The 27551-nt window shown below is 36.7% G+C and overlaps 2 protein-coding genes across 2 annotated transcripts in view; both read left to right on the plus strand.

Annotated features, from left to right (window-relative positions):
• Window positions 1-11770, plus strand: part of Hsf5 (heat shock transcription factor 5) — a 44979-nt gene extending 33209 nt beyond the window's left edge. The window contains exon 7 of the mRNA XM_010620349.1: window positions 11044-11770. Within this exon, the coding sequence (XP_010618651.1) occupies window positions 11044-11114 (71 nt within the window). The 3' untranslated portion in view covers window positions 11115-11770. The remainder of the gene's footprint in view (window positions 1-11043) is intronic.
• A 3993-nt stretch (window positions 11771-15763) lies between these two features.
• Rnf43 (ring finger protein 43) overlaps window positions 15764-27551 on the plus strand; it is a 68490-nt gene continuing 56702 nt past the window's right edge. Inside the window, exons 1-2 of the mRNA XM_010620249.3 lie at window positions 15764-16310; window positions 17293-17932. Coding sequence (XP_010618551.1) covers window positions 17681-17932 — 252 coding nt within the window. The 5' untranslated portion in view covers window positions 15764-16310; window positions 17293-17680. The remainder of the gene's footprint in view (window positions 16311-17292; window positions 17933-27551) is intronic.

Below are 27551 nucleotides of genomic sequence, written 5' to 3' on the forward strand. Positions count from 1 at the left end.
CAGAGGAACACCACTGTGAGTTCGAGACCAGCCTGGGCTACATAGTGAGTACCAGGTCAGTCTCAAATACATAGTGAGACCCTGTCTCAAAAAAACAGAACAAAAAAAATTTGAATAAAATTGTTTAAATACTTAAACACATTTATATATCATGAATATAAAAACCTCAAAATAATAGCAGTGAACAATTTACAGAATTTTGTTTGTTTGTTACTGTGAGTTCGAGACCAGCCTGGGCTACATAGTGAGTACCAGGTCAGTCTCAAATACATAGTGAGACCCTGTCTCAAAAAAACAGAACAAAAAAAATTTGAATAAAATTGTTTAAATACTTAAACACATTTATATATCATGAATATAAAAACCTCAAAATAATAGCAGTGAACAATTTACAGAATTTTGTTTGTTTGTTTTTGAGACAGGATCTCACTATGTAGTATAGTTCAGGCTATCCTTGAATTCACTGTGCAGCCCAGGTTGGCTTTAAACCCTCTGCAGTACTGCCTCAGCCTCTCACGTGCTGGGATTATAGGCATTCGCCACCATGCCCAGCTACAGAATGTTTTTTAAAAATTGCCAGGAGTGGCAATTTTTTAAGGCCAGCCTGGGCTACGTAGTGAGTTCAAGTCCAGCCTGAATTACATAGTCCTTGTCTCAAAAAAATAAATAAAGAAATGTATACCCCAGATATGAAATTGACTTTTGAGCATTAGCTATGTTTGACTCAAGGTAATCTTATTCTACACTAAAAATGCCTTTCCGAGATTTCTGAGAATTTCTAATGCTCACAGTGGTTTTATTTTTCAGTTTCCTCTTCTGCCTTATTCTAGACTTGTTCCTATCTAATCTCATAGAGTTGTTCTCTGTTCTGTGCCTGCCCTCCACCAAGCATTTGCACTGGGCAAGTTTTTTTTTTTTTAAATTGGTCCAACTTTATTGTAATCTGTTACAAAAGACATAAAAACCTGTATCTTTGGTTTTAAGGCCTTTAGAAATCTGAGTTATGACTTACTAAAGAAGAATATAAATTAGTTCAAATTGCAGTGTAAACACAAATGTTTACAAATGAATAGTGTATCACTGAATGTTTGTAAATGGTTTCTTCTTACTTCACAACTATTAACAGTGCCTTTAAAAATTCCATTAACCAGTTTGGAATCGAATGAGAAAACCCACACTTAGTCTAACATTAAAGATTTTTGCAGTAGAGTACTCCTGCCCAACCTTCACATACTACTGGATGCTGGAAGACACTCTGTTGCTAGATGAGAATATTTTGTATTTTTTTCTAATTAGGGAAAATTATACTCACACACAAGAAATCATCTCTTACTTTACAAAGGCAAAATAAATTGAGGGTCTCCATGTTAGAGAGACTTTCTTTTTTTAGCTTTAGGCAAAACATTACATCTTTTGAAAAATATATTTAGCAGAACTCAAATCCTGCACTAAAGCACAGAAGTAGGGAGGGTCCTGAGACCTCAGGCTTTTGTGCTAAATACTTAAGAAGGTCAAGATTTGCCTTTAAAGATTAAAATCATGCCAGGCATGGTGGCGCACGCCTGTAATCCCAGCACTCGGGAGGCTGAGGCAGGAGGATCACTGTGAGTTTGAGACCAGTCTGGGATACATAGTGAGTTCCAGGTCAGTCTCAACTATGTAGTGAGACCCTGTCTCAAAAAGCCAAAAAAAAAAAAAAAAAAAAAAAAAAAAAAAAAGAGAGAGAGATTAGAATTCAATTTAGAAAACAAATGCAGTTGTCAGACAACTCTTCTTAATTTACAGCAAAATTATACAACATAGCAAAACTTTATTTTACCTTAAAGAACTTTACATTATGCAAACGTCAAATTTAAAAAAGAATCCTTCCAAGTCTCCGTGTAGATCATGAGCCTAATTAGTCCTAAGCATCAGAAAATAGACTTACAGTTTTTTAGTCTTCCTAGAAGTGTGGTATTTTTGGCTGATAGATGAATTAATATCATAGACTTGGGCCAGGGTGTTTATTTGTTTTTTGAGACAGGGTTTCACCGTGTAGTTCAGCCTGGCCTTGAACTCACTATGCAGCTGCACTGGGAATTTTTATGTGTGGCATACATTCTGAGGATTTGGTGAGGTAGAAAGAGTTTACATTTAAAGTGCAACATGTAACTTTTTTTTCTGGTACTAGAGATCAAACCTAGCACCTTTGCACTGAGCTACATCATCAGCCCATACCCCTCATAACTTTTTTTTTCTTTTTTGAGACAAGGTTTTTCTAAGTCACTAAGTTGCTCAGGCTACACTCAAATTTGTGATTCCCTGCCTTATCCTTACAGAGTGCTGGGATTGCAGGTGTATGCCACCATGCCTGACCTACAAATGATTTTAAATTGTATATTAGCAATTCCTCTTTTTAGGCCTTCAGTCACTTTACCAGTTTGCCAACTCTCCTGGTCACTAGTCTTTTTTCTGCCTTGTATTTACTTTATACTGACACTGGACCTCTTCTCTTGTCTCTTTTTCTGCTCTTTCACCAGGCTCTGAATTCCTATTATACTTAGACTGAAAGGTTAGGTATCTTTTCTTCTTTTTGATATGTAAAAGGCTTCATCATCCCCAAATAAAACCACCAATCAAAATATATTCTGCAAGCTGGGCATGGTGGCTCACGCCTATAATCCCAGCACTTGGGAGGCTGAGGCAGGAGGATCACTGTGAGTTCGAGAGGAGCCTGGGCTACATAGTGAGTTCCAGGTCAGTCTCAACTACATAGTGAGACTCTGTCTCAAAAAAAAAAAAAAGAAAAAAATATATGTATTCTGCAAAACAAAGATGAGTTACCTCCCTAAGAGGAACTCTGGTGCCTGCTGTTAAAATAATTTCCTCCCTTTCACTACATATTATGGTTGTAAGTGTAACTGATAAAACAATTAGCACATTAATTATCTTTATTAACTCTTCCTGTTGTTTTTTTAGTAAAACCTTATCCTTTGTCAACAGTATTGATGATTAATCTTAATTGACCTTGACTTCCTGCTGTGAAACATTAGAATTGTAAAAATTGGCATAGTCATGACACCTGATCACACTTATTTTTATTAGGGGCAGGAACAATTGATTTATAATTGAGCCAGAACTTCTGTGCTAAAACCAGAAATATAAGTCATATAGTCGCAAATTTTTCTTCTCTGACAGACTTAAACTAACAATTGGCCTATGAAAACATGACTTTGTATGAGGTGTCATAAAAATGTGGTGTTTATTTACATTTTAAAAATTTATTACAGTGGGGCTGGGGATTTAGCTCAGTGGTTCTGGTGACTGCCTCGCAAGCGCAAGGACTTGAGTTCAATCCCCGGTACCAAAAAAAAAAAAAAAACCAAAAAATTTTGTTACAGTAAAAGACATATTACCACTATTCCTCTCCACTTTGAACGCACTTATCCCATTGTTTTTGTCACTTTCTAAAGCAGTTCTGGCAGTCCTCTTTCATGAGTGTCTTTGGTAGTGCTGTTGGATCTGCTTCGTTGTCCTGAATCCATTCAAAATGTTCACCTTTCATGGTCATTTTGCATTTTGAAAGAGCCAGAAGTCACACAGTCCCAGATCCAGTGGGTAAGGTGGATAAGGATGCATAGTCATTGTTTTACAAGCCTGCCTTTCAGTTGGATGGTACTTGGCAGCAGCATTTGCATATTTTTTTTAATTGTACCTCATAAAGATATGAAATAAAACTTCCAGAACTGCTTCAGAAAGAGGCAAGAAAGATAAGTGTGTTTGAAATGAGTATCTTGAGGGGAATTAGTAATAGAGTATGTTTTACTGTAATAAATATTTTAATTTAAACATTCACTGTAGTTTTCAGTCATCTCTTTTATAAGATCTTATGGCATTAAGAGACCTTATCCAAAGTTTATATGCTACCATTTGGGAAGCTGAAGAAGGACGATCACAAGTTCAAGCCTGTCTTGGGCAACTTAGGAAGAATCTATTTCAAAATTAAAAAAAAAATTAACAAAAGTCTGGGGATGTAGCTCAGTCTGAAGACCTTGAGGAAAAACAATGTTTATATGCTACCTGCTAAAAACAATACCACATACTAAGAAGAAAGTTTTTGGTATTAGGAAAACCTAAGCTAAAATCTGGATTCTACTCTTTACTGTGTGATCTTGAGCATGTTTATTTAGCTTCGTGGAGCCCTAGTTTCCACATCTAAAAAATGAAGATAACAGTGGTATCAACCAGTGGTGGTAAACCTATGGCACATGTGTTATTGTGTTTTTCTTTCTTTTCTTTTTTTGATACTAGGAATTAAACTCAGGATCCTCTGCTTGCAAAGCAGGCAGTGGTTTGTGTTTTTCTTTTAAAACAAAAGATGTTAATGAAGAGTTGTTTTTTCTAAACTAAAACCTCAGTATTCAAGTATAATTGCAGTGTTGTCACTTTGCGATGAATAAGTGGATTTTGGGTTGTAGTTTGGCACTCAGTCTATAAAATGTTCACTATCACTGATATAAACCATGTATCTGGGCTAGTATGGTACCTAGTTGATAGTAAGTAGTCAGTATATGGTAGCAAAAACATTTTAGCAATATTTACTATTATTTTTAAAATACTTATGATTCTAATGTTTATTATCATTAATTATTTTTTGGATGACTATTCTCACCTTAAATTCACATGAGCTCTCAGTGTTGGAGCAATCCTGTAATATTTCCTTGTCAGTACATTCCCCAAAGCCACTGTATCATATCTTCTCTCTATTCCAACTTCCTGTACCTTCCTTGTTCTTCATTCAGAGTTATGACTTTCTCTCTCTCTCTCTTTCTCTCTCTCTCTCTCTCTCTTTCTTTGGGTACCAGGGATTGAACTCAGGATCTTGCACTTGCAAGGCAGGCGGCAGAACCACTGAGCTAGATCCCTGGCCCTATGACTTTGTTTCTTATTTGTTTAATATCCAACACTCTGGGAGGCTAGAACAGGGGGATCTCAAGTTCAAGCCCAGCCTGTGCAATTTAGCAACTTAGCTAGACCTTGTCCCAAAATAAAATAAAATTTTAAAGAGAAGTAGGTTGTAGGTAGTAAAGGTCTTGGGTTCAATCCCAGTATGAAAAAAAAGAGGAAGAGGAGGGAGAGTAGGAGAAAGAGGAAGAAGAAGAAGAAAAAGGAGGAGGAAGGAGAAGAGGAAGAAGAAGAAGAGGAGGGGGAGGAAGAAAACAGAAGAGAACTTCATTTATTTATTTACTTGAGATGGCATGTTGCTAGGTTGCCCAGGCTGGATTCAAGGGATTCTTCTGCCTCAGCCTCCTCCAGAACTGGGACTACATGTGCATATCACTATGATCAGCAAGAAGAGAACTTCAGTATCTGTTGTCTTCTCTGGTTGTTTCTTTTCACATTGCTTTTCTTCCTGTTACAGAGCAAGAAAGGCCAATCTCCTATTTGTGTATCGAATGCCATCCCCTTTTATGTATTCACAAACATTGCACTTAATGCTATCCCTCTTACTCTTCAGTAATCACATTTTATCTTTTGTGTTAGGTAATTCCCATCAGCATGCAAAAGTGTCATCATATTTCCTATGTTAAGAAAAATCCTTTAGGCTGTGTCCTATGGTGTGTACTTCCAGTCCCAGCTACTCAGGAGGCTGAGACAGGAAGATTACTTGAACCCAGGAGTTCAGGGCCAGCCTAGGCAATATAGAGAGAACCTGTCTCTGGCAGGAAGGAAGGGAGGAGGAGAGGGAAGAAAATTTCTTTAATCTTTTATTCACTCATATTTTTATCCAGCTATTGTTCCATTTTTCTGCTCTCCTTAGAGAGAAGTTCTTGAAAGCATATCATTGTCTGAATTACTCCAATCAGGTTTTTATTCCTTCTTGGTTGAAACTGCTCTTGTCGAGGTTTCTGGTGACTTCCACATTGCCACATCCAGTAATAATTCTCAGACTCCATTTTACTCTACTTTAGCAACTACAGCCTTAGTTAAATACATTCTTCTGGCTTCTGGGATATTACTCATTCCTGGTTTTTCTTCAAAACCACTGACTACACCATATTTATTGTTGCTGTGTGTTTGGTTTTCTTGTTTTTTGGCTTACTAGTGATTGAACCCAGGGTTTTTCACTGAGCCACATCTCTAGCCCTTTTGTTATTTTTTGAGAAAGGATCTCACTAAGTTGCTCAGTTGCCCAGACTGGTCTTGATCTTGTTCTCCTCTTGCCTCAGCCTCTCAGAATGCTGGGACTACCTACTATGCATCACTATAGCCACTTTACTCAATTTTTAAAAAACTTTCCTAACTTTTAAATGTTGATTAGCTCCAATCTCAATTCTTGGACCTCATTTCTTTCTCTGTTCAATTCCTAGGCAATCTCAGTATGATTGCTTTTTATCATCTTTTATATATTTAAATTTTATCCTAATTCTCAGTCTTCTCTGAACTTCAGACTTGTATACCCCATTGCTGTGTTACATCTTTGGATGTCCAATTGGTGTTTCAAACTTATCATATTCTACCCTTCCCAAATTTATAAATAAGTAAAATAAGTCTTTGGACAACATCTAGCTTGATGTCTTTTATTATATGGTCTGAAAATTAAGCATGTTTTTTACATTTTTAGTTGTTGGGAAAAATCAAAAGAATATTTTATGAAAATAAATAAATAAATAAATAGAAGAAAAAGAGGAGGAAGGGAAGGGAAAGAAGGAGGAGGAAGAAGAAGGAAAAAAAGAGGACAAAAGAGATGACAAGATGACAAAGAAAAGGGGAAGATGAAGAGGAGGAGAGAAGGAACAGGAGGAGGGCGGGGAGGAGGAGGGAGAAGAGGAGGAAGGAGAAGAGGAGAAGAAGGAAGAAGAAGAAAGAAGGGAGAGGAAGAAGGAGGAGGAGGACACAAAGGAAGAAGAGAAAATTGTGCAAGGGAGTTGGGCGTGGTGGCATATACCTGTACTCCCAGCACTCATGAAGGTGAGGGATTAGGATCTTGAGTACATAGTGAGACTGTCTCAGAAAACAAACAAAAAAAGCTGAAAGTTAGATTTTTATATCTGTAAATACACAACCACATCTATTCATTTGCATATTGTCTCTGTCTCCTTTCATGCCACAGTGGTAGAGTTGAGCAGCTTTCATAGATAATGGCTCACAAAGCCTGAAAGTAATTACTTTTTGGTTCTTTATAAGTTATTTGCTAAAAGTCAGGCATAGATAGTGATGCCTATGTGTAATCCCAACTACTGGGGAGACTATAGCAGGAGAATGGTAGGTTTGAGGCCAGCCTGGGCAACTTATCTAGACCCTATCTCAGAATAAGAAGAGACTTGAGTGAAGCTCAGAGTACACAAGGCCTTGGGATAAATCTCCAGTAGAGCAAAGCAAAGCAAAAAAAAAAAAAAAACCTAAAAAAAAAAAAAAAAAACCTAAAAAACAAAACAAAAAAAAAGAGTGTTGACCTTGCATTAGAAATTTCTTGTTCTTGACTTCTCATATCTTCACAGCCCTGCCATTTATGATCAGAGAAGCCCTTAAGAGAGTAGAGAGGTACTCATTGTGGGAAGAGCTCAAAATGGAGTAGTATATACATCACTTCAATTTCAGCTGTTACTGAGTATGTCATCAGTAAGATTCTAATTCTCAAAGTATATTGTTTGTGGTTAAAATAAAATTTAATGAAATTACTTTTAAATACTCCTTTGACCCTAAATTCTAAAATACTGTGATTTAGCCAGGTGTGTTATTGTACACCTGTAATCAATCCTATTACTCTGAAGGCTGAAGCAGAAAGATTGCTACAAGTACAAGGCCAACCCTGGCTAAATAGTGAGATCCTGTCTCAAAAAACCAAAACATAACAAAACAAAATACAATTTAACATTAACTGTTAGAATAAGAGTATATTTCTCAATATCCTATTGAACAGGAACATTCTGCGTCCCAGAATTTATTAATGCTCTTCTGTAACTAAATAATTTAAAGATTTTCTACCATGTATAATTAAGGGCATTTCTCATGCTTCAAGCTTCCTTTGACTTTGTTTTTCTTTCAGTGCTCGGAATTGAACCTAGGGCCTTGAATGTGCTAGAACACCACCCCTCAGCCCCGACCCCCTATTTTTTAAATTTAAAAAGTCAAGTTGATTAGATAATTTTGAGGGGGGGATCAAACTTGGGACCTTGCGCTTGTGAGGCAGGTGGCAGCACCACTGAGCTAAATCCCTGGCCCTGATTAGATAATTTTGTTAAAAGGAGATTGTGAATTACAGTCACTGCCCTGCTTTGTGTAGGCCTTTTGAACACATGTTGATTTAAGGAAATACCTTTTGGACCAAAAATATCAACAGGTAAAGAATATTAGGCTCAATCATACTGCTGCAAGTTCTACAGTGATATTACCAGAAAATTAATGTACCTAAATATTAATCTCATTGTGGAAACTACATGCTTTTATGTTCTTATGGAATATGTAATTTTATAGTTAAAGGAAACTGAATGTTTAAGAGCGAAGTTCAATTTATTTCCAACGAAAACACTTCCTATTTTGTTGGTATTCAATTAGAGATGAGATTTCATAAGATACTACCTCCCAAACCCTAAAGAGTACTCTAAAGTAGAAATTAACATTAGCAAACAAGTATGTAGATGTATACTCTTGTCTCCAAAATCCTTTCACTTCTGAAGCTGGCTCAGGGGCAGTGATTCCCAAATACTTATCTTCTCTGATGAATATGCAAGATTCTTAGCCGGGGTGGTGCAGGCCTGTAATCTCAGCATTCAGAGGCTGAGGCAGGAGGATTGTTGTGAGTTCGAGACCAGCCTCGCCTACACAGTGAGTGCTAGAGCAATCTGAATTACATAGTGAGACCCTGTCTCAAACAAACCAAAAAAAAAAAACCAAGGTTCTCTTCTGAGTGAAGTTGTGTAAGCCTTTAGATATACCAGGCTAGTTTATGTATTATATTTTTATTGGCTTCTATACTCTAATTTCTTGATTGGAAGTTTCATTAATGAAGGAGGCTCACTTTAATAAAATTATAATGTTTAGATCCTTGTTATTAGAAGCTGTATGTCAAATGCCATTTTTTTTCTCTCTCATTGAGTTTATTGGTACATTTTTAGATAGACAGTACAGTTACATTCATCATTGGGATCTTGTACCTTTACATGACAGGTCTTGGTTCTCATTTTTTTTTCCCTTGTCCCTGCCCTCCCTTTACCCCTCCTCCCCTTCCCTGTTTACAAACACTTTATTTCCATTTTTTCATTTTCTCATATTTTTTCTTTGCCATTTTATTTTAAAACCTAGTCATTAAAAAGGTTTTTTTGTTGCTGCTGTTCAGTTGCCTCCCCATAAAAGATATATAGTTGCTTTAATAGTTTTTATCTTTGTCATTATCAAGAATTCCCACTCTTTTAAAGTAGGCTTCCAACTGGATCTGTTCATATCCCAAAATCTTACTGTAGTATTTTCTGTGACCCTGTATCCTGACTTTGTCCTGATATGGGGCTGATTGTTTTTTTGGTACTGGGGAACGAACTCAGGACCTTGCACTTGCAAAGCAGGCTCCAGAACCACTGAGCTAAATCCCCAGCTCCTGGGGCTGATTGTTTAGAAAATGTCCTAATTAGGAAATCTTTTAGTCAGCTTTCAAAAATCATGATGCCTAGGCTGTATTCCATACCAGTTAAATGTCTTGAGACAGTGTAAGGAACACAGTGCCACTCATATCAAGTATGTAGTGGCATCATAGCACATTAGCAGCTGAGGTGAGGAGTTCTTAAAAACTCTAGAACAGCACCCAAAAAAGCTGGTTTACCCAAAAACAAATGGCCCAACTATCATAGCTAGAGCAATAAATGAAATGGATGAAAATTTTCACAAAACTACATATAAAGAGACACCATAGAGTTACTAATCAGATAAAACGTCTCCAACAAATGACTGTGCTTTGCTCATAAACTATATATTTAAGTATCAAGAGATAGAGTTTGTAGGATCTCTGTTTTAATACCATTCTGTCCCAGCCTGCTTTAAATTAGACCCATACTTTCGTTTAGTGAGTGACTTTGACTCAATTTGGTCTCGTATTCATGAGTGACTGAGATCAGGACCTTATACCTGTTTGTGTGTGCTTTATGGAGTAAAGGTTTACTCTGTAGACTGATGGGTAAATAAATGATACATTCAAAAGACAGTATATTTCTGTTGTCTGATCTGTTCACTTCCCTTACTATAGGTACTAAGGTGCTCACAATAAGAGCCCAAGACATCAGTATTTCTTTTCAATATCCCCAAGTGATTCCAGTGTGCACAGTGGCTTTACTTATTAGCTGCATAATATCTTAGAGATTCTACCTCAGTAGTGTATTTTAGCTACTTAAAAATATGTTATATAAATATGACAGTTATCATTGTTACCAGTTATTATTTAAACTGTGGAAAAACTCTTAGCTCTTTTGTGTTACAGAACCTAGTACCTGAGTCTGGGTTTTTCATTTCTTTCCATTCTTAGTGAAAAACTCTGTGTCTTAATCTCTGAGGATATGTCTTCTTTCTTACAGCTCACAAGGTGTTTTCACAAGAGTATGGCTGTGTTAGTCAAAAGATGGGAATTTTATGGAGGCAATTACCTTTGGGAACATAGTAATTACTTATTTCAACCTTAATTTTCTACAGGCATTACCTTTTCCTGTTCCCACAATCTATCCACCTGGCCTTGTACCTTTGAGTAAATAGATTTTCATTTGTGTATATATATTTCACTTAGATTTCTTTCATACATTCCCTTTCTTGTATATAATAAAATACAACTGGAGTGAAAATAGCTTGGCCACACCACTGAACACGAGAGAAATTTTTAAAACTTTGGTCTTTTTGGTATACAACCAGGCTGCATTCAGTGTTTTAGAATTATAGGAATACCCTCAATTTGAGGATCTGGTGAAACAATGTAATTTTAGAGCTACTGGTACAGCAAAGGCAGCTTGTTCTTGTCTGAAGACTTGTCTTTAGAACTCTATACACTGAGAGGCTAAGAGTAAGCAAGCAATCCTTTCTTTCTAGATCTTCATCTGCTGGTGGACGTGGCCTGCAAGCAGGAACACTTTCCAAAGGAGGAAGAATTCAAAGAGTGAGGAATGGACGACAAAAGTAACATTGTGCACTAGCTGTAGCTGGAGGCAGACCAGCCTTGCATGTGACACACTGTTGGGATTTTTCCAGTTCTGTTGAGGAAAAGAAGTATTTTTTGTTTTGTTAAATGAGAATTTTGTTAATTGAAAATTGGGAGTTCGGTATTTATTACAGCTGTTTGGTTCAGATTATTTACCTTGACAAACTAGAAAACATCTAGCAGCCATGTTTTGTTTGCTGCCCAGATCCCTTTCAGATGAAAAGTCCAAGCCTTCTATTACAGTTAGGAAGGTTAGGAAGTATCTACAGACTGCTATACCTATGGTCCTGGAGCATAGTGTGTGTCTGCGCTGAATTGTCTTGCCACTCTCAAACTGATGTCAACACCACTCCAGTGGGGAGTCCAGGCTCTGTTTCAAGCATGGTGTGATCCTCGTAGAGAAGATTGTATGAGAAACAAAGACATGGGAGGTCACCAAGACCACAGGTCTAAATGGGTCAGGAATTCCAGGGAAGAAACTCTGAGAAAGAGATAATTTTCTAAGTGATTAACCAGGAAATTCTCGTACTTCCTAACCCAGCAATCTGTTTCAGGAGCAAGGCACCCGGACTTGGACCATCCATCACATTTAACACCACCTGATTCTTTTATATTAATGAGAGCATTTTTCTATTTTCATATCTTTCTTTAATTTTAATGATATATTATCATAAATGCTAAGAAGGTTTTGTTAATATCACTTAAATGTCTTCTAAAGAAAATATTTAACTTGTTTAATTGTATTTACAAATGGTGGTAGATTTAAAGGTTTTAAAGCTTTATATTTTTATTAATATTATATATATGTAATATTCTCATTTTGAAGGAGAAATGCACACTGTATGAAAAACTAAGAATTTAATGCAGTGTTTCTCATTTTAGATTTTTTACATTTAAGAAATACAAGTCTTCATCTATAAAAGTTATTGTGAAACTTTGGGGGAAAACTGATTAGTTGTCATTTAGAAAAGCTATGCTCTGACGTTTTTTAATAGTTCATATCTGGCTTAAATTTGAGATGATTTTGGATAGTGGGATAGCATAACATTTTTTTTGTATCCCTCATATAGGATTCTTAATTCGAGTAGTAGGATTGTGGGATTGTTTTTAAGAAGAGGAGGATGTCCAGTTTTGTGGTTAATCCTTTGCTTGCCCATCCAGTGAACAGCAAGAGCCTTTCTGATTTAAAGTCTTTTCAATTGACTAGTATTTACTTTATTCTGCTTCAGTTTTCCTAATATGCACTGCAGAAACAAAAGGAAAGCCTGAGAATATGAAACTAATGAAAAAAAGGCACTTAATGATAGGACATAAGTACTATAACAGCCACTGTGGATGTTACAGCTCTTATGATATATTGCATTGTGCTTCCCCAGTGAAGTCAAGCTTAGGAAGTGTTACAGATGCCTTTTTTTTTTTTTTTTTTTTTTCAAAAGGGTGAGCTCTGCAGTAACTCAGTTTATATATGAAAGTAGATTCTAAAAAGTGATGTTTCTGATCCAAGTGATTAGACTAATTCATGTCCATGTGATGGGTATTTATTTATCTTTATTAGCAAAGGCTTAAAGTGAGCGAATTATTAAGACATCTATATCTTTTGGCCAAGCTGTATACCTTGGCAGAATATGTGAAAAAAAGACCTAGTTTCCTAATGAAGGAATTTTTTTTTGGTTCTGTGTCATACTGAAGAGCTGACAAACTGTGTAGGTGATACTTATTCCCTTCAATGTGCTTTTCTTGCTTTATATTGTTGAAAGAGATACTATCTTTTGAGGAACATGTGTCAAGCGGGAACCTTGGCATAGGTTTGGTTTCAGTGGATTTAAGGCTTAATTAATGAAATGCCTTGATAGGCTTTCCAAACTTTTATATGAATACAACAAACCAAGTAGCTGGATCTCCTGCTGTATTCATATGCCTGGTGTCTATCAACTAAAGCTGTCGTCAGTGACTTGGGCAGAATGGCAAGAGGTAAAATCTTCATGTGAATTAGCCAGTAGGATCTGACACATGCTGACAAGGTTCCTGATTAGCACCTCAGTATTTCAGCACCTTAAGCACCAATAAACTTCAATCAGTCAACAATAAAGTGAGTGTTTCAACTAGACTTGTCTTGCTTGTTTTTACTATTTTATTGGTAATCAGTAGAAAATTCAGTCATTATGGCCATTAATAATACTAGTAAAGTTCAAAGGGGAATGTACTGTTTTTCTTTTTGGGGGGATGGTGTTTGACACAGGGTCTTGTTGTATAGTCCAGGATGTCCTAGAATTCAGTCTTCTTGCTTTAGTCTCAGTGCTGGGATTACAGGCATGCACTACCATACCCAACTTTGAACTCTGTTTTTCAAAAAATCTCATTAAAAAAAATCGTCCTGATGTGTTTTTTTTCATTTGCACTTGAATAGAGATTGAATTTTTAAAATGTCATTAAGGATAAGGACAGTTCTTGGATATGTTTTACAGAGCCTCAGGTGTAAGATGAGGTTGGTAGATATCAGTGAGACAGGTTTCTCATTGCCATAGCAATACCATCTTTATGACATCTCTGGAGAGAAAGTGGAATATACCAACCTTTGAGACATAACTCTCCTACTTTGATGCTGGAGAATAATTTCTCTTGCTTATCAATTCTGGTACCTAAATAAACACAAGATATCTGTGGACTAAATTACATACAGCTGTTTGGCTTGACCCTAAATACTCAGCATTCCCAGGTTTATGATACATATCATCATCATTCCTAGATTCCTCAAGAGAGACCAATTTAATAGTTAATATTTGTAGTTTCTTTTTTTATTTCTCAACTAAGTACATATGATGACTATTAGATTAATTCTTTTGCAAGTTTTAAACAGAGAAAAATGGGGTAAAGTCCATTTGTAGGTTATTTTTTTGTTAAGTTTTACTTCGAAGATATTTTTGTATGTGTCAGTGACATAATGTATATTTTCATTAATTATGCTGTAATCATATACCATACATAAAATAAAAATATAAGCTAGGTGTAATGACACACACTTACAATCCCAGTACTCTGGGAGACTGAGGCAGGAGGATTGCAAGTTTGAGCCTAGTCTGGGCAACTTACCAGTAGCAACTTACCAGTAGCAACTTACCAGTAGCAACTTACCAATAACAAGACCCTGTCTCAAAAAATAAAAAGGGCTGGGGAAATAGCCCAGTACAAAGGCCAGTACTACCATAAAATAAATAACAGATTTAAAAAATTTCTCTCTAGCAGAATTAGAGCGCTTTCTATCTTTCAGGAAAGGAACTATGAAAGGTCTGTATTGTTTTAAAGTCCAAATGAGGAAAAAGTACTAAATAAGAGCACTTTTACTAGGTCTAAAATTCTGAAATATAATCCTTCTATAGGGTAAAAGTGTTCAGGGTAAATAGACCACTTTTTTTGCTTTCAGAGACAATATTTACAACATACCTACAATACAATTTATTGCTCACATTTTACAGATTATCATACAAAGGTTCATTTACACATGAGGTAAAATTTTATTTATTTATTTTTTGGTACCTGGGATCAAACTTGGGACCTTGTACTTTTGAGGCAGGTGGTGGAACCACTGAGTTAAATCCCCAGCTTGTTTTTTTTTTTTTTTTTAATACAATGTCTCACCATGTAGTTCAGGCTGGCCTTGAACTCAGTATGTAGCCCATACTGGCCTCAAACTCAAGGCAATACTGCCTGAGCCTCCTGAGTGCTGGGATTACAGGCGTGAGCCACCACGCCCAGCTGAATTTGCATTATTTCTAATTATTCTAGAATTATTTCTAGAATTATTTCTAGAGTTTATTATAAGAGTTACAATTTATAAGTATGGTAATTAGTTGAAAATTAATTTTCTTTTTTGCTGCCCACACTCTTCTCATTTTAACCTTTGCTTGTATTGACACACTTACTTGCATTTTTACACCAAGGGCATAGGTCTGATTTATAGTATTATTTCACCTCCCAAAGATGTGAGAAGAAAATAACACTCCAGACCTCTGACATCACCCTGATCTAAAAGCTCCATACAGGAACAGTTTAAGCAGAGCAACTGGATTTAAATTAGTAAGCTATGTATAAATTGGTCAGAGTCCTTCTCGGGGTAGCAGATAGAAGCAACGATAAATCAGCAAGGACTACAGTATAGGTTCACTTTATTCTGGCTTTGTGCCATTTGTAGACAACCCCGGAAAGAAGAGAAAACCCTTTGAACTTGTATTTGCAAAACCTTGTGTCCATTCTTTTATCTTTTGGATTTCCTTTATTTATTTATTTTTTCTGTTTATTTCCTCGTGCCACCATCCCTGTTCTGTCGGGTACAGAATCTGCTCAGATACATTTGAGTGGCCCTGATTTACGTGTGGTAGTTTGCTGACCCAGAGAAAGGTATTGAGACTTATATTGGATGCAGTTGGTCTGTGGCTCACTAGGGGGAGCAGAGGAGCTGAGAGAGCAGAGGGAAAGAACGGTCCGGTTAAGTAAGTGGTGCGTGCACGCATCAGGAGGAGGAGGGGCGGGGTGGGGGTGGCCGCCTCTGGCTGCTCCACCCTCACTTTGTCAGCAGGTAGAGAGCGTGATTGCAGTCCCAGGGGAGGGAGTCAGAGCTAGAACACCAATTACAAACCGCAGGCTTCCTGCTCTAGGAGTTTGATCCAGAACTGTCTTTCTGGAAGGGAAGCACTGGAATCCTTTCGAACTTTCCAAGTCCATCCATGATTCTGAGATACTGCCTTCTCCCTGTGGGATTTTCTGTTTGTGGTAGTGAATTGTTGCTGATGTATTGCTACACTGCTTTTCTCTTTCAAGATTTGACCATCTAATATGCTGTTCGGAGAGAAAAAGAATTTTTGTTAGGAGATTTCAGAAATGATTTTGGATCTTCTATAAATGTTTTTAGAGTTCTTGGGGACAGTAGCTTTCATCCTGGAATAAGTTTCTGCCTTGACCTGCATGGATTATATTTTCAGGCTTCGGAATTTCTCGGCTCCTACCTGTAGTGTGGGACACTGGTTTGGTTGCAGAGTCTGAAGGTGGAAGAATGAGCTGTACTTGGTTAAGCAGTTCTAACCCTTTTTGAGCAGGATCTATAAAAGCATAAGTGAATGTGTTTCACCCCCGTGGATTCCAGTGGGCCCCGACAGCGCAACAGGTTTGCAGATTTCTTTTGGAATTCTTTTTTTTTTTTTTTTTTCCTCCTTCTGCTTCAGGAAAAGAAAAGAATATTAACAGGTTCACGTTTAGTTGGTTGGCTTTTTAGCACTTATTCTGAAGACTTTATAAGAACTTTTAAACTTGACCTTGAAGCACAGTGGGTTTTGTGGATGAAGTGCATTTATATTCACCTAAGGGTGCTCATCTTAAAGACCCAACGTTCTTATATGTGACTCGAAATAGTGCAGAACTACTCTACTCAGGCTTAATTGTAGTTTTTTAGGGTGTTCTGTTTAGAGCCTGACAAATCACATCCTCAATCCTGTCTTTTATTCTCCACCCCTCAAGGAATTTGTTGGGAATAGTTCTTTTTTTATTTTTTTAAACTAAAAAATTAGTTTATATCTGAATATTAGTTTCCAAAAGCGTGTTATGGGAAATCAAGTGCTTGATATTTTCCAGCTAGAGAATAAAATCTGGAATCCCTAAGAGAGAAAAGAAAATGGTGATAGAAATATGAATTTTAACTAGGAAAAATAATTGGAAAGCTAATCTTTTCAAATATTCTGATTTTGAAAATTGGAAAAGGTTGTGATGCACAGGATTACCCTGTAATATGTGAAGATATTTGTACCTAATTTATAGGTAATTTTTGGTAGAGCACATAAATTATGGTATGTTAAAGTTCATGAAAGGTATATAAATTCAGTGGACCTGGAACTTTGGGCTACGCGGAAACACAATTTAATCTAAAAACCTTTCTGATAAATGTAGCATCCCTTAAGGTGTGATATGAAAATTTTTTATTATTCCCTCTTCTATTAAAAAATTCTTTGTGGTCTTTAATCATTTACAACTGACCGATTTTGTGGCATAAAAGGTCCATGTCTTCATTTTCTGAGGAGTTATTCATTCTCACCTTTGATGCATAGCCTATGCTGTTTACTTTGTCTTGTTTTGTTCATCAACACTGGATTTAGTGCCTCAGCAACTTGATGCATATGGAACCAACACCAAGTGATTTGATATAAGAAAAATTCACGATGTGATGTTCAATCTCAGACAAAGCTGGAAATTCCAAAGAGAAGTTGTGTTATTGCTAGTCAGAGTGAAGATGGGAGAAAATGACATACCTGCTACAGAAGTGGGCTGAAAGCACTCTCTTCTCTGCCCAATCAGGAATGCCACCTGTTCTTAGGAATAAACTTTAGAGAAAGGAAGACTTGGCTTCCTGAAACTATGACTTGGCTTTCTGAAACTGAAGCATGAATTCTCTTTTCTTCCATTTGTCTGGATCTGAGACATACATTTGGTATTAGCTAGTGGAAGCACTATGTATGGCCAAAGTGCACTGCGGCAGCTGGTAGCATGAGTGGTGGCCACCAGCTGCAGCTGGCTGCCCTCTGGCCCTGGCTGCTGATGGCTACCCTGCAGGCAGGCTTTGGACGCACAGGACTCGTATTGGCGGCAGCAGTGGAGTCTGAAAGATCAGCAGAACAGAAAGCTATTATCAGAGTGATCCCCTTGAAAATGGACCCCACAGGAAAACTCAATCTTACTTTGGAAGGTGTTTTTGCTGGTGTTGCTGAAATAACCCCAGCAGAAGGAAAATTAATGCAGGCAAGTATAACTTTATTTCATTTTTCTTCTCTTTGAAATATGCTTTTCTCCTTTTGTGTCACAAACCAAATGCTTCTGCTGCTTAGCTTTCTATTCTATATTTTAAGGATTTTGCCTTCTTGGCATTCTACAGCATATCCTTATTTTATACTCAAGAAGAAGTGTATAAATCCTATAATTTAGAAGATTGTTTGCTTATATTTAACTTGTATTGCATAACTTTTTTAGATATACATAAGACATTTCTTTGCAAGTGTTATGTTCTGGGCACTGTTTTTTGATAGATGAAATATATGGGCTTATATTTAATTTTACATTCTGTTAAAATTTGAAGTGAGCACTCAGACGGCTGAATTTCATGGTCAGCAGCACCCTGAAATTCTAGAATGCCCTTGCAGCATATTTGATTACAGTGTCACTTTTAAAATTCAGTCAAGCTTGAATGCGACGGCTGGCTTTAATACCACGTGTGGCACCCTATATTGCTAAGCCCAAAATGGAGAGGACTGGATTACAAAATGGACCCAAAGTGTAAACCTTCTCAGGATCCCTCTGGTCTTACCAACACATAGCTTTATTTTTTTTTTCAAAAATTTAAGGTAACATCTGCTTTATAAGAGTTTTTCCAAATATCTTCGGCTTTCAAGGCTGTGAGTTTTGCCTGTAATAGTTTCAGCCTGATCTTTATGAACTGACCGAAGCCATAGCCTTTCATGGGCTAGTTACTCATTCTCCATGGTGAAGACAGAGTATAGAGGGTATTACCTTTTTAATAGGCACTCTACTGTCTTCATTAAATGATGCTGTATATTGATTAAAATTCATTTTATAAAATAACACTTGTTGCTGCAGCTCTTAGACACAGTTTAAAATGTTCTTAAATATGATTGATCTCAATATCCAAACTCAAATTTTTATTTTGTGATATGTATGGTATATGAATATAACCAAAGTATTGTAGGAATTTAAATTTTTATCTTAGAAAAAGAAGGTAAAAAATGAAACAAATTATAGAGTTCTTTTTCAGATATGAATTTTTAAATATAAAGGTTAGTAATTCTTTTTTTTTACCTCTTTGGCATTATTTTGAAGCTGAGATAAATGAAGTGGAAGAAGAATTGGGTGAAATGGAAGGTTCTGCTATTTGGAAAAATAGGAAAGAAGAGTATATCTGAAAAAAATGATGTAAGATTTTTTTGAATGAGTATCATTTACTATGGACTCTAGGATGAAATTAAAAATATTTAAAAATTAAAATTATAAATCAAGTTGCATATAGTAACTGGAAAGGGAACTCTGCCCTTGCCTCATTAATACCCTGAAGGATGAAACGTGTTCCATTTTTAATTTTTAGCATAAGTAGTTTTACTATAAAACTGTATTTTGTATCTCACAAGTTTTTGGGAGCGTACTAAGTTTTATGCCTTATATCCTGTGATAGCATGTTCAATGAGTTAATTATATACTACATAAAATAATTTCCTCTTATTTTAAATTTGTTGTCTTCTGTTATAAAGCTCTGCATAAAGTTTTTGTATTTTCATAGAGGAAAGGGTACATAATAAACACCAGTTGATATTCTCTTTGCCATCTATTTATCAATCTATATCATATCTTTTCTTAATCTGCTCTTTTTCTCTGACAGATCATGTGATCTCTAACTATTAACTTTGTGCCTATCCATATGCTTTGAGTATTGTTTCTTTACTTGTGTTGGTTTTTAATCAATAGAAATTACTAAATTTTCTTAATAGCCTTTATGAGGATTTATTTTTTATTTTTTTTAAATATTTATTTATTTATTTTGGTACCGGAGATTGAACTCGGGTCCTCGCGCTTGCAAGGCGGGCCACAGAACCGCTGAGCTAAATCCCCGGCCTGTGAGGATTTATTTATTTATCTGCGATAGTAGGGATTGAATCCGGTGTTTTGAACATGTTATACATACATCCTACCCGCTGAGCTACGTCCCCAGCCCTACCTGAGCAACTTCATTTTTAAAAACAAAAAACACCTTTTGAATTATATACGTTGATTTTTATTTACCACTATTTGATTAACTCCTTCAAAGAACTCCAGTGTGTTAGGGACACACGGTTTACACTTGTAGAATCCATGCTATTTGTTCCTTATCAGATTACACTGCAACTCAGGTTTACTCAACTGTGGTTAACCAAGCTTTCCATTTAGCTGAAGTTCTGTTTATGTCTCCTAGATTTTGTGCTTTGCAGCACTGTAGCTTTCTTAGTGACTAGATATACCCTCTGTCACAAATCTAAAAGCAGTGTTCTGTTTTGACTGAGGGGGGGTTGGTAATTCTAGGTATCTACCTATAAATTATTCTAGCTGCCTGTTAAGATTGGTTGTCTCCATAGATGCATTTGATTTGGTTCTTTGCATAGTTGAGAATGCTGTGCTCTGGAAGATCTAAAGATTCATATAGTGATTTTAAAAAAGAATAACCTAGTGTGGTTTCTGGACTTCCCAGAACATTTCTGAAAATCAGATAATTTATGTTTTGCACCAGTTAATGGAAGGTACATACAATTTCATATGGAAAAAGTTATTTGGATTTTCATTTGTATTACACTTTTAGCTTTATTTAGACAAAAGGAAATATTCCTAGAATGTCCCCATGTTGCTTAATAATAAAATAGATTGTAGAATTGCTTCTGAAATAATTTTGCTTGTCTTAGCTTTGTCTGATGTCTTTATACACAAGAGCATCGAAAGCCAAAGTAGTGATGAGTTTTTGTCCTGATTCTCATCCCTTGCTCTTTGTACTTAGATTTTCTTTGCCAAAATAATATCCATTTTATAAGGTATGTTCAAATTTTTAATTTGTAGTATTCTAAAAGTACTACAATAAAGTAAAAATGAAAGAGGAAATGTTGCCTTTGCTATATATTTTCTTCGATTTCTCAAGTCTTCTTTTCCATTCCAGAAGCCTCATCTTAGTCTTGACCGAATTATGTTGCTTTCTGTTTTGCGGGAGAGTTGTTTCTTTGCATTTACCATATCATTTCAAATTCCTGAACCAGCTTGCTGTTGTCTTTGAAGTTGTCTTGATTCTTTGGTTTCCCTTACAGTTGCCAAAATTCTTGTCCCTTCCTCTTCTTTAATTTCCTTCCACTTTTTAAAAAATTTTACTTTGTTTTTTACTCAACTTGTACATTTAGGATAACCTTCCACTACTATTCAATTGATATTTTCTTAGTAGCCATTAAAAAACTACGTCAAGGAAACATTCCGGATCTCCTAATTACTTGGTGGAAACTGATAAAGGGACCTACATGGTAGTGATTACAGTGTCTATTTTTGTTTCCATTTGCATATATTCTTTTAAAAATACCATTGTAGATGGAAAATGTCCTGGAATTTATGCATTGTTTAATTTCTAGTTTTCTGGATTGATTTCCTCTTTTCAATGTTTCTGTAATTTTTAGTGATATTGTTACCACTTTTAAAAATGAATAGAGTGAGCTGGGCGTGGTGGCGTACGCCTGTAATCCCAGCACTTGGAAGGCTGAGGCAGGAGGATCGCTGTGAGTTTGAGACCAGCCTGAGCTACATAGGGAGTTCCAGGTCAGTCTCAACTACATAGTGAGACCTTGTCTCAATGCCCCCCCGCAAATGAATAGAGTGATATTTTTGTATAAATATATTGAGAGGGACAACTCAAAATCTGTCTTCTCAGAGCAGAAAGAAAAACAATCTTATTGTAGCGCAAGGAAGGTTAACATTTCTCTATCACATTCTTCCTGTTCATCTGGTTGTCCTGGATTTTCTTAGATTCCAGGATAAAGTTACGATCAAGATTAGAATGTGCTGCCCCAAGGCTTCAGATCTACAAGGGAAATGGGGTAATTTTGAATTTGGCTAGTAAGAGTGAAAAACACTCCTGGACAAATTCTCCTTTGTGCGATGTCTGTGCTTGCCTCTTAATTTTACCTATTAGTCAACACATAGTTATTCTATCTTTGAATTTTCACTTTATTTGTAGTCAGAGCTTAAAACTTTACAGTTAGTTTTTGGCTCAAGTCAGAGAGACAATCCTGTATACTGTAGCAAAAACTGTGACCCCAGGGTCTTGGCTTTTCATTCTGACCCTGCCACCAAGTAGTTGTGTGGTTAGGGAAAAAATAGTTTTTATCTTTCTAGACTTTTTGGGTTCCTTGTCTGTGAAAGTGAAGGAGTGAAATATAACAGCTACAACTGATGCTGTGCACTTTACATGTATCAGCTCATTAAATTCTCATTAGAACTTTTTAAAAGAAAAATTTCAGGATTTTTGCTCTTTACATTTTACTGATAAGGAAACTAAGGCCTTAACTGTCAATATCCACAAGGCATTAACTAGTATTAGGAAGAAAGTGGCAGAGCTGGAACTTGAATTGCGGAGCTCATGGCTTTGCAGCTCTAAAGTTCTGTATACCTGAGAATAGCACAGATGAAGACAGCACCAGCATAGGCTTTCTTTGTTTTTTGGTACCGGGATCAAACTCCAGACCTTGCACTTGTGAAGCAGGTGGCGGTATCACTGAGCTAAATCCCAAGACTCATTATAGGCTTTCTATAATTAATTTCCAAAGAAGAAAGGAATGAAAATGATAAGTACCATTGTCTGGAATTGATCCAGAATACACAGTATTCTGCCACTTTCTAAAAAAAAGTTTTATATTTTTTTCTTGTTCTGTGTTTCATGTGCAAAGATATAAGTAAATTAGAATGCTGTCTTATTTTCTGGTATTTTGGGACAGGTTCTCACTTTGTAGTCCAGGCTGGCCTCAAACTCATGGCAATCCTCCTGCCTCAGCCTCCCTAAATGCTGCTGGGATTGCAGGCATGAGTCACCACACCTGGCTCAGAATGCTTATTTATTCAACATCTCTGTTTCATTATCTTTTTGTTCTTGTTAAAACAGTCTAGGATGACTACTAATAGAGGAACTTGAAATAATAAATTTTGAACTAGTATGCATTTTTCTTGTGTGGTTTTTTTTTTGGTACCAGGGATTGAACTCGGGACCTTGCACTTGCAAGGCAGGTGGCAGCTCCACTGAGCTAAATCCCCAGCTGGAAATAGTATGCATTTAATTGATATTGCTCAAATTAGAGTTCCTTGAATGCAAATTTCAGAGTAGATTTTGTGATTTTGCTTTGATTCCAGGCTTTAAAAGAAATACAGAGTAAACATTCAAAGTACAGTCAACTCTTGCTCATTTATGTTAAAAGAGGTGCAGAAAATCCAATGAATTAATAATTAAATTTGGAATATAGTAAAAAATGCACCATCAGGCACTGTGTATACACAAACATTCTTAGGTGCTTGCCTCTCTTGGTCCCTGCTTAGAGCTTTCTAGACTTGTGTTTTGTTGTTAGAAGCCTGGCACCTAGAAAAGAGATGTTGTAGAGTTTTTGTTTGTTTGTTTTTGGTACCTGGGATTGAATTCAGGACCTTGCGCTTGTGAGGCAGGCGCAGTGCCACTGAGCTAAATCCTCGGTCCTGTAGAATATTTTTAATGATAATTTTCCAGGTATCTCTTTTTTTCTTTGAGACGGTCTCACTCTGTAATTCAGTCTGGCCTTGAACTCACTATGTATCCCATGCTGGCCTCAAACTCAGAGATCCTCCTACCTCAGCCTCCTGAGTTACAAGGGTGTGCCACCACACCCAGCTTTCCCAGGTGTTTCTTTATAAGTATTTCTTTATCAAGCAGATTTGTATATACTGTATATGAGTTCCATAATTTATTTGGAAGTCCACAAAAAATTATAGGTTCAAACTCATAAATATCTTTGGTTAGCAGGAGGTAATGAATAAAGTGTGCTCCTGGCTGTTGCTGCTTTCACACTGACTAATATTTAAATAGATTCTGGGGATCAGCATTTCCTTGGTTTTGTAATAAAGTGTTCTATGTATATATACGTATAGAAATTTTCTTTATGTAAAAATTAGCCATAATTTACTTTTTATACAGTATTAAAGGCATTCCTACAGCTCATGCTTTTGTTTTTATGTAAAAAACCTTTGTATTTTGTTTATTGGAAAGAGTTTTTTAAAAACTTACTTGTGCTTTTATTTTATTCCCTCCAATGCTGGGGAGAGGGGTGTGATAAATGAGCAATGTATTACTGTTCTCCGTGCTGAGGACCAGGATCGGTAACAGGGTGTTGTTAGAGAAGAGTGTGACAATAATGTTCCATTGAATTTATGTAGTATTTTTCTTCCAAGAAGTTAAAAATCACTCATAGATTCCTACAAACTGGGTATGAACAGGTAGCATTTATTCCATTTTACAGAAGAAGAATCATACAGTGGTTGGGGAGAGAAAGAGTTGTGAAGAGGCACACCCAATCTTTGCAGGAGATAGAGGAGTAATACAGTTTTTATTTTTATTTATTTATTTATGTATTTGGTTTTTTTTTTTTTTTTTTTTTTGAGACAGGGTCTCACTACGCAATTGAGACTGACCTGGAACTCACTATGTAGCCCAGGCTGGTCTCGAACTCACAGCGATCCTCCTGCCTCAGCCTCCTGAGTGCTGGGATTACAGGTGTGCACCACCATGCCTGGCTTACAGTTTTTATTTTTAATTGCAAAGGATGTAGATTTCTTAGGGATCAGTTTTATTGTGTAGAAATCCTGAAAAGATAAAATGTTGTCAATGGCTGAGATAGCCTCTATTTGGATTTAAGTTTCTTGATTTGATAATTTAGCCAAAAAAATATTGTTAAGCACTTTTGTCAACTTTATGTCTTGAAAAGCCAAGTCCCATGAGCTAAATGCTCTGACCTACATTCATTGTTCTTTGGAACATTATTACTATAACAACCCTAGTCGGGCCGGGGATTTAGCTCAGCGGTTCGGTGGCCTGCCTTGCAAGCACAAGGACCCGAGTTCAATCCCCGGTACCAAAAAAAAAAAAAAAAAGAAAAAGAAAAAAACCCTAGTCTTTACAATGACCTGTAAGTCCCTCTGAGATCTGGCCTTTTCCTTTCGCTCCCTCCCCACTTGACTCCAACCACTAGAACCTAGTAACAATCCTTCAGTTAGACCAGGCTTCCCCCTTTGCAAGGGCTTGCTGGTTTGTATTGATTTTGAGGAATTCTATAGTAGTATTTGTAGAAGAATATTATAATTTAAAACTTTGAACACACTTTATAAAATGGATATTATTGTTAACAAAGAAAAATCTAGCTGGGTGTGGTGGTGTACACCTGTAATCCCAGTACTTAGAAGACTGAGGCAAGAGAATTGCCATGAGTTCAAGGCCAGCCTGGGGTAGTGAGACCCTGTCTCAAAGACGGGGGTGGGGCGGGGGGAATCTAAGCACTAAAAGTGAGGGGATAAGTATCAGGGTGACCAGGGATGGGGATGGTTAGGGTAGCTGGTAGCATACACTGTAGTCTCAGCTAGTAGGGGACTGAGGTGGGAGGATGGCAAGTTCGAAGCCAGCCTCTGCAAATTAGCGAGACCAGACCATCTCTCAAAATGAAAAGGAGCTGGGGATCTAACTCAGTGGTAGCTCAGTGGTAGTGCCTGGCATGCATGAGGCCCTGGGTTCAATCCTCAGTACTGTATATATACAAAGAAAAAAAAGGACAAAACTTTATTTTTAAGTACTTTTATCCAAGATATTTTCTTTTCTTAGTCCCCTGAATATCACCCCCAGGTGCCAAATAGACCTTCTCAACAAAGCCTTCCTTGATCATCATATTCTGAACAAAATTATTGTCAGGTGACAGGCTATAATGTTTTATTTTTTATAAGTGTCTGTGTCCCCTCAGTAAAATATGGACTCTGTGAAGCAAAACTTTTTGTCACTTTTGTTCTCCTCCTCTATATCCCTGGAAATAGTGCCTTCATGTATTAATACCTTAGACAGAGTAGATAATAAATAAGGAATGGGTACAAGGAGCATCCCTGTTGGTACTGAATAACTCTGGTAACTGGAAGATTAACTGTGGGAAGAAACAGACTTATTCTTCTCAACACATTTTTAAGTGTAAAGGTCAATTATTTTGAGTGTTTGGGTTTGATATAGCATGCTATATTCCTTTACTCCTCTGTCTTACATATAGTATAATGTTTCCTTTATTAATTTCAAATCATAAACATAACTGTACTGTCAGGCGTGGTGGCGCATGCCTATAATCCTAGCACTCAGGAAGTTAAGGCAGGAGGATGCTGTGAGTTCAAGGCCAGCAACTACACAGTGAGCCCCTATCTCAAAAAAACAAAACAAAAAACAATAAACATAGCTCTACTGAATATATGTGAGGTGCTTCTTCACACAGTACTTTTGCAACAGCATTTATTTAATAGAGCGCTCAATTCATGCATTTTGGAAATTCTGATTTTTCCAAGAAAGATTTTTTGGTGCACTGATTTTAAACCTTATAAGATATTAACACATGTTCAAAGGACTTCATTTTCTTAGCTCTTAAATTTGTGATTCCCAGTTCTGATTTTTTTTTTTTTTTGAGACAGTGTACTTGTGTAGTTGAGACTGACCCAGAACTCACTATGTAGCCCAGGCTGGTCTCGAACTCATAGTGATCCTCCTGCCTCAGCTTCCTGAGTACTGGGATTACAGGCGTGTGCCCCCAAGCCCAGCCCCCAGTTCTGATTTTGAAATACCCTAAAGTAGTAGCTTTTAATCTTGTGTGTATATGTCACAAGTCCCTTTGAAAATATGATAAAAATTACTATTTGCACAAAATACTCATACTTTATATACGATACAAAATTCTACATAAGGTCTCAGTGAGTTGAGAAAGTCTCTGAGATACATCTAAAGGCCTAAAGGCTCCAGACTAAAATACTGCTATCCTACAATAATCCCAGTTATTTCAAGAAATGAAACTGAATTCTCCAAAATAATTATCTTCAGTTTACATAATTTAAAAGCTATTTGTATATATTAAGTCAGATACATCACTTTAAGTCAGTATTATGGTGTCATTTTAAGAAAGTGATCTGACCTTAAGAACTCCAAAAGTAAAAACTGATATCTAACAAAGATTTGCTTCTGTGTAGTAAAAGGATTTTCTTCTCCAAATATTAAGTGAAACAGCATAAATTTGAGAAAATGCCTTTCAGCATGGTGGTTTCACAGAAAGGCCCAAAAGAAAAAAAGATATTTTACTGATATGTTTTGATATAAGTAGAATAATTGTGGCTTTATTCACGTACCAAATTCCGAGAACAGAGGTTGTAGAACCAACTTGGGTTACTTTCCATTTCTTTGATTTTTTTCTTCCCTTTAAACTCCACTATTTTCCCTAGGGCAGGATTCCTTGAGCCTTTAAATTCCTATTTTCGCTGAGCCTGAGACAGACTGAGGCTGAGGCTGAGGCGTGGTGATGCATGCCTGTGATTCCAGGGCTCCCAGAACTGGGAGGCCGAGGCAGGAGGATTGCCATGGGTTTGAGACCAGCCTGGGCTGCATAACAAGACCCCCACACACACACTAGATGAGCTAAATGATTTAAAAGTTTGTTTTTAAAAATTGTAACCATTGGGCCGGGGATTTAGCTCAGCGGTTCGGTGGCCTGCCTTGCAAGTGCAAGGACCCGAGTTCAATCCCTGGTACCAAAAAAAAAAAAAAAAAAAA

The sequence above is a fragment of the Fukomys damarensis genome, unplaced genomic scaffold (genome assembly GCF_012274545.1).
Source record: "Fukomys damarensis isolate Sample0158 unplaced genomic scaffold, DMR_v1.0_HiC HiC_scaffold_13, whole genome shotgun sequence".
In the NCBI taxonomy this organism is placed as follows: domain Eukaryota; kingdom Metazoa; phylum Chordata; class Mammalia; order Rodentia; family Bathyergidae; genus Fukomys; species Fukomys damarensis.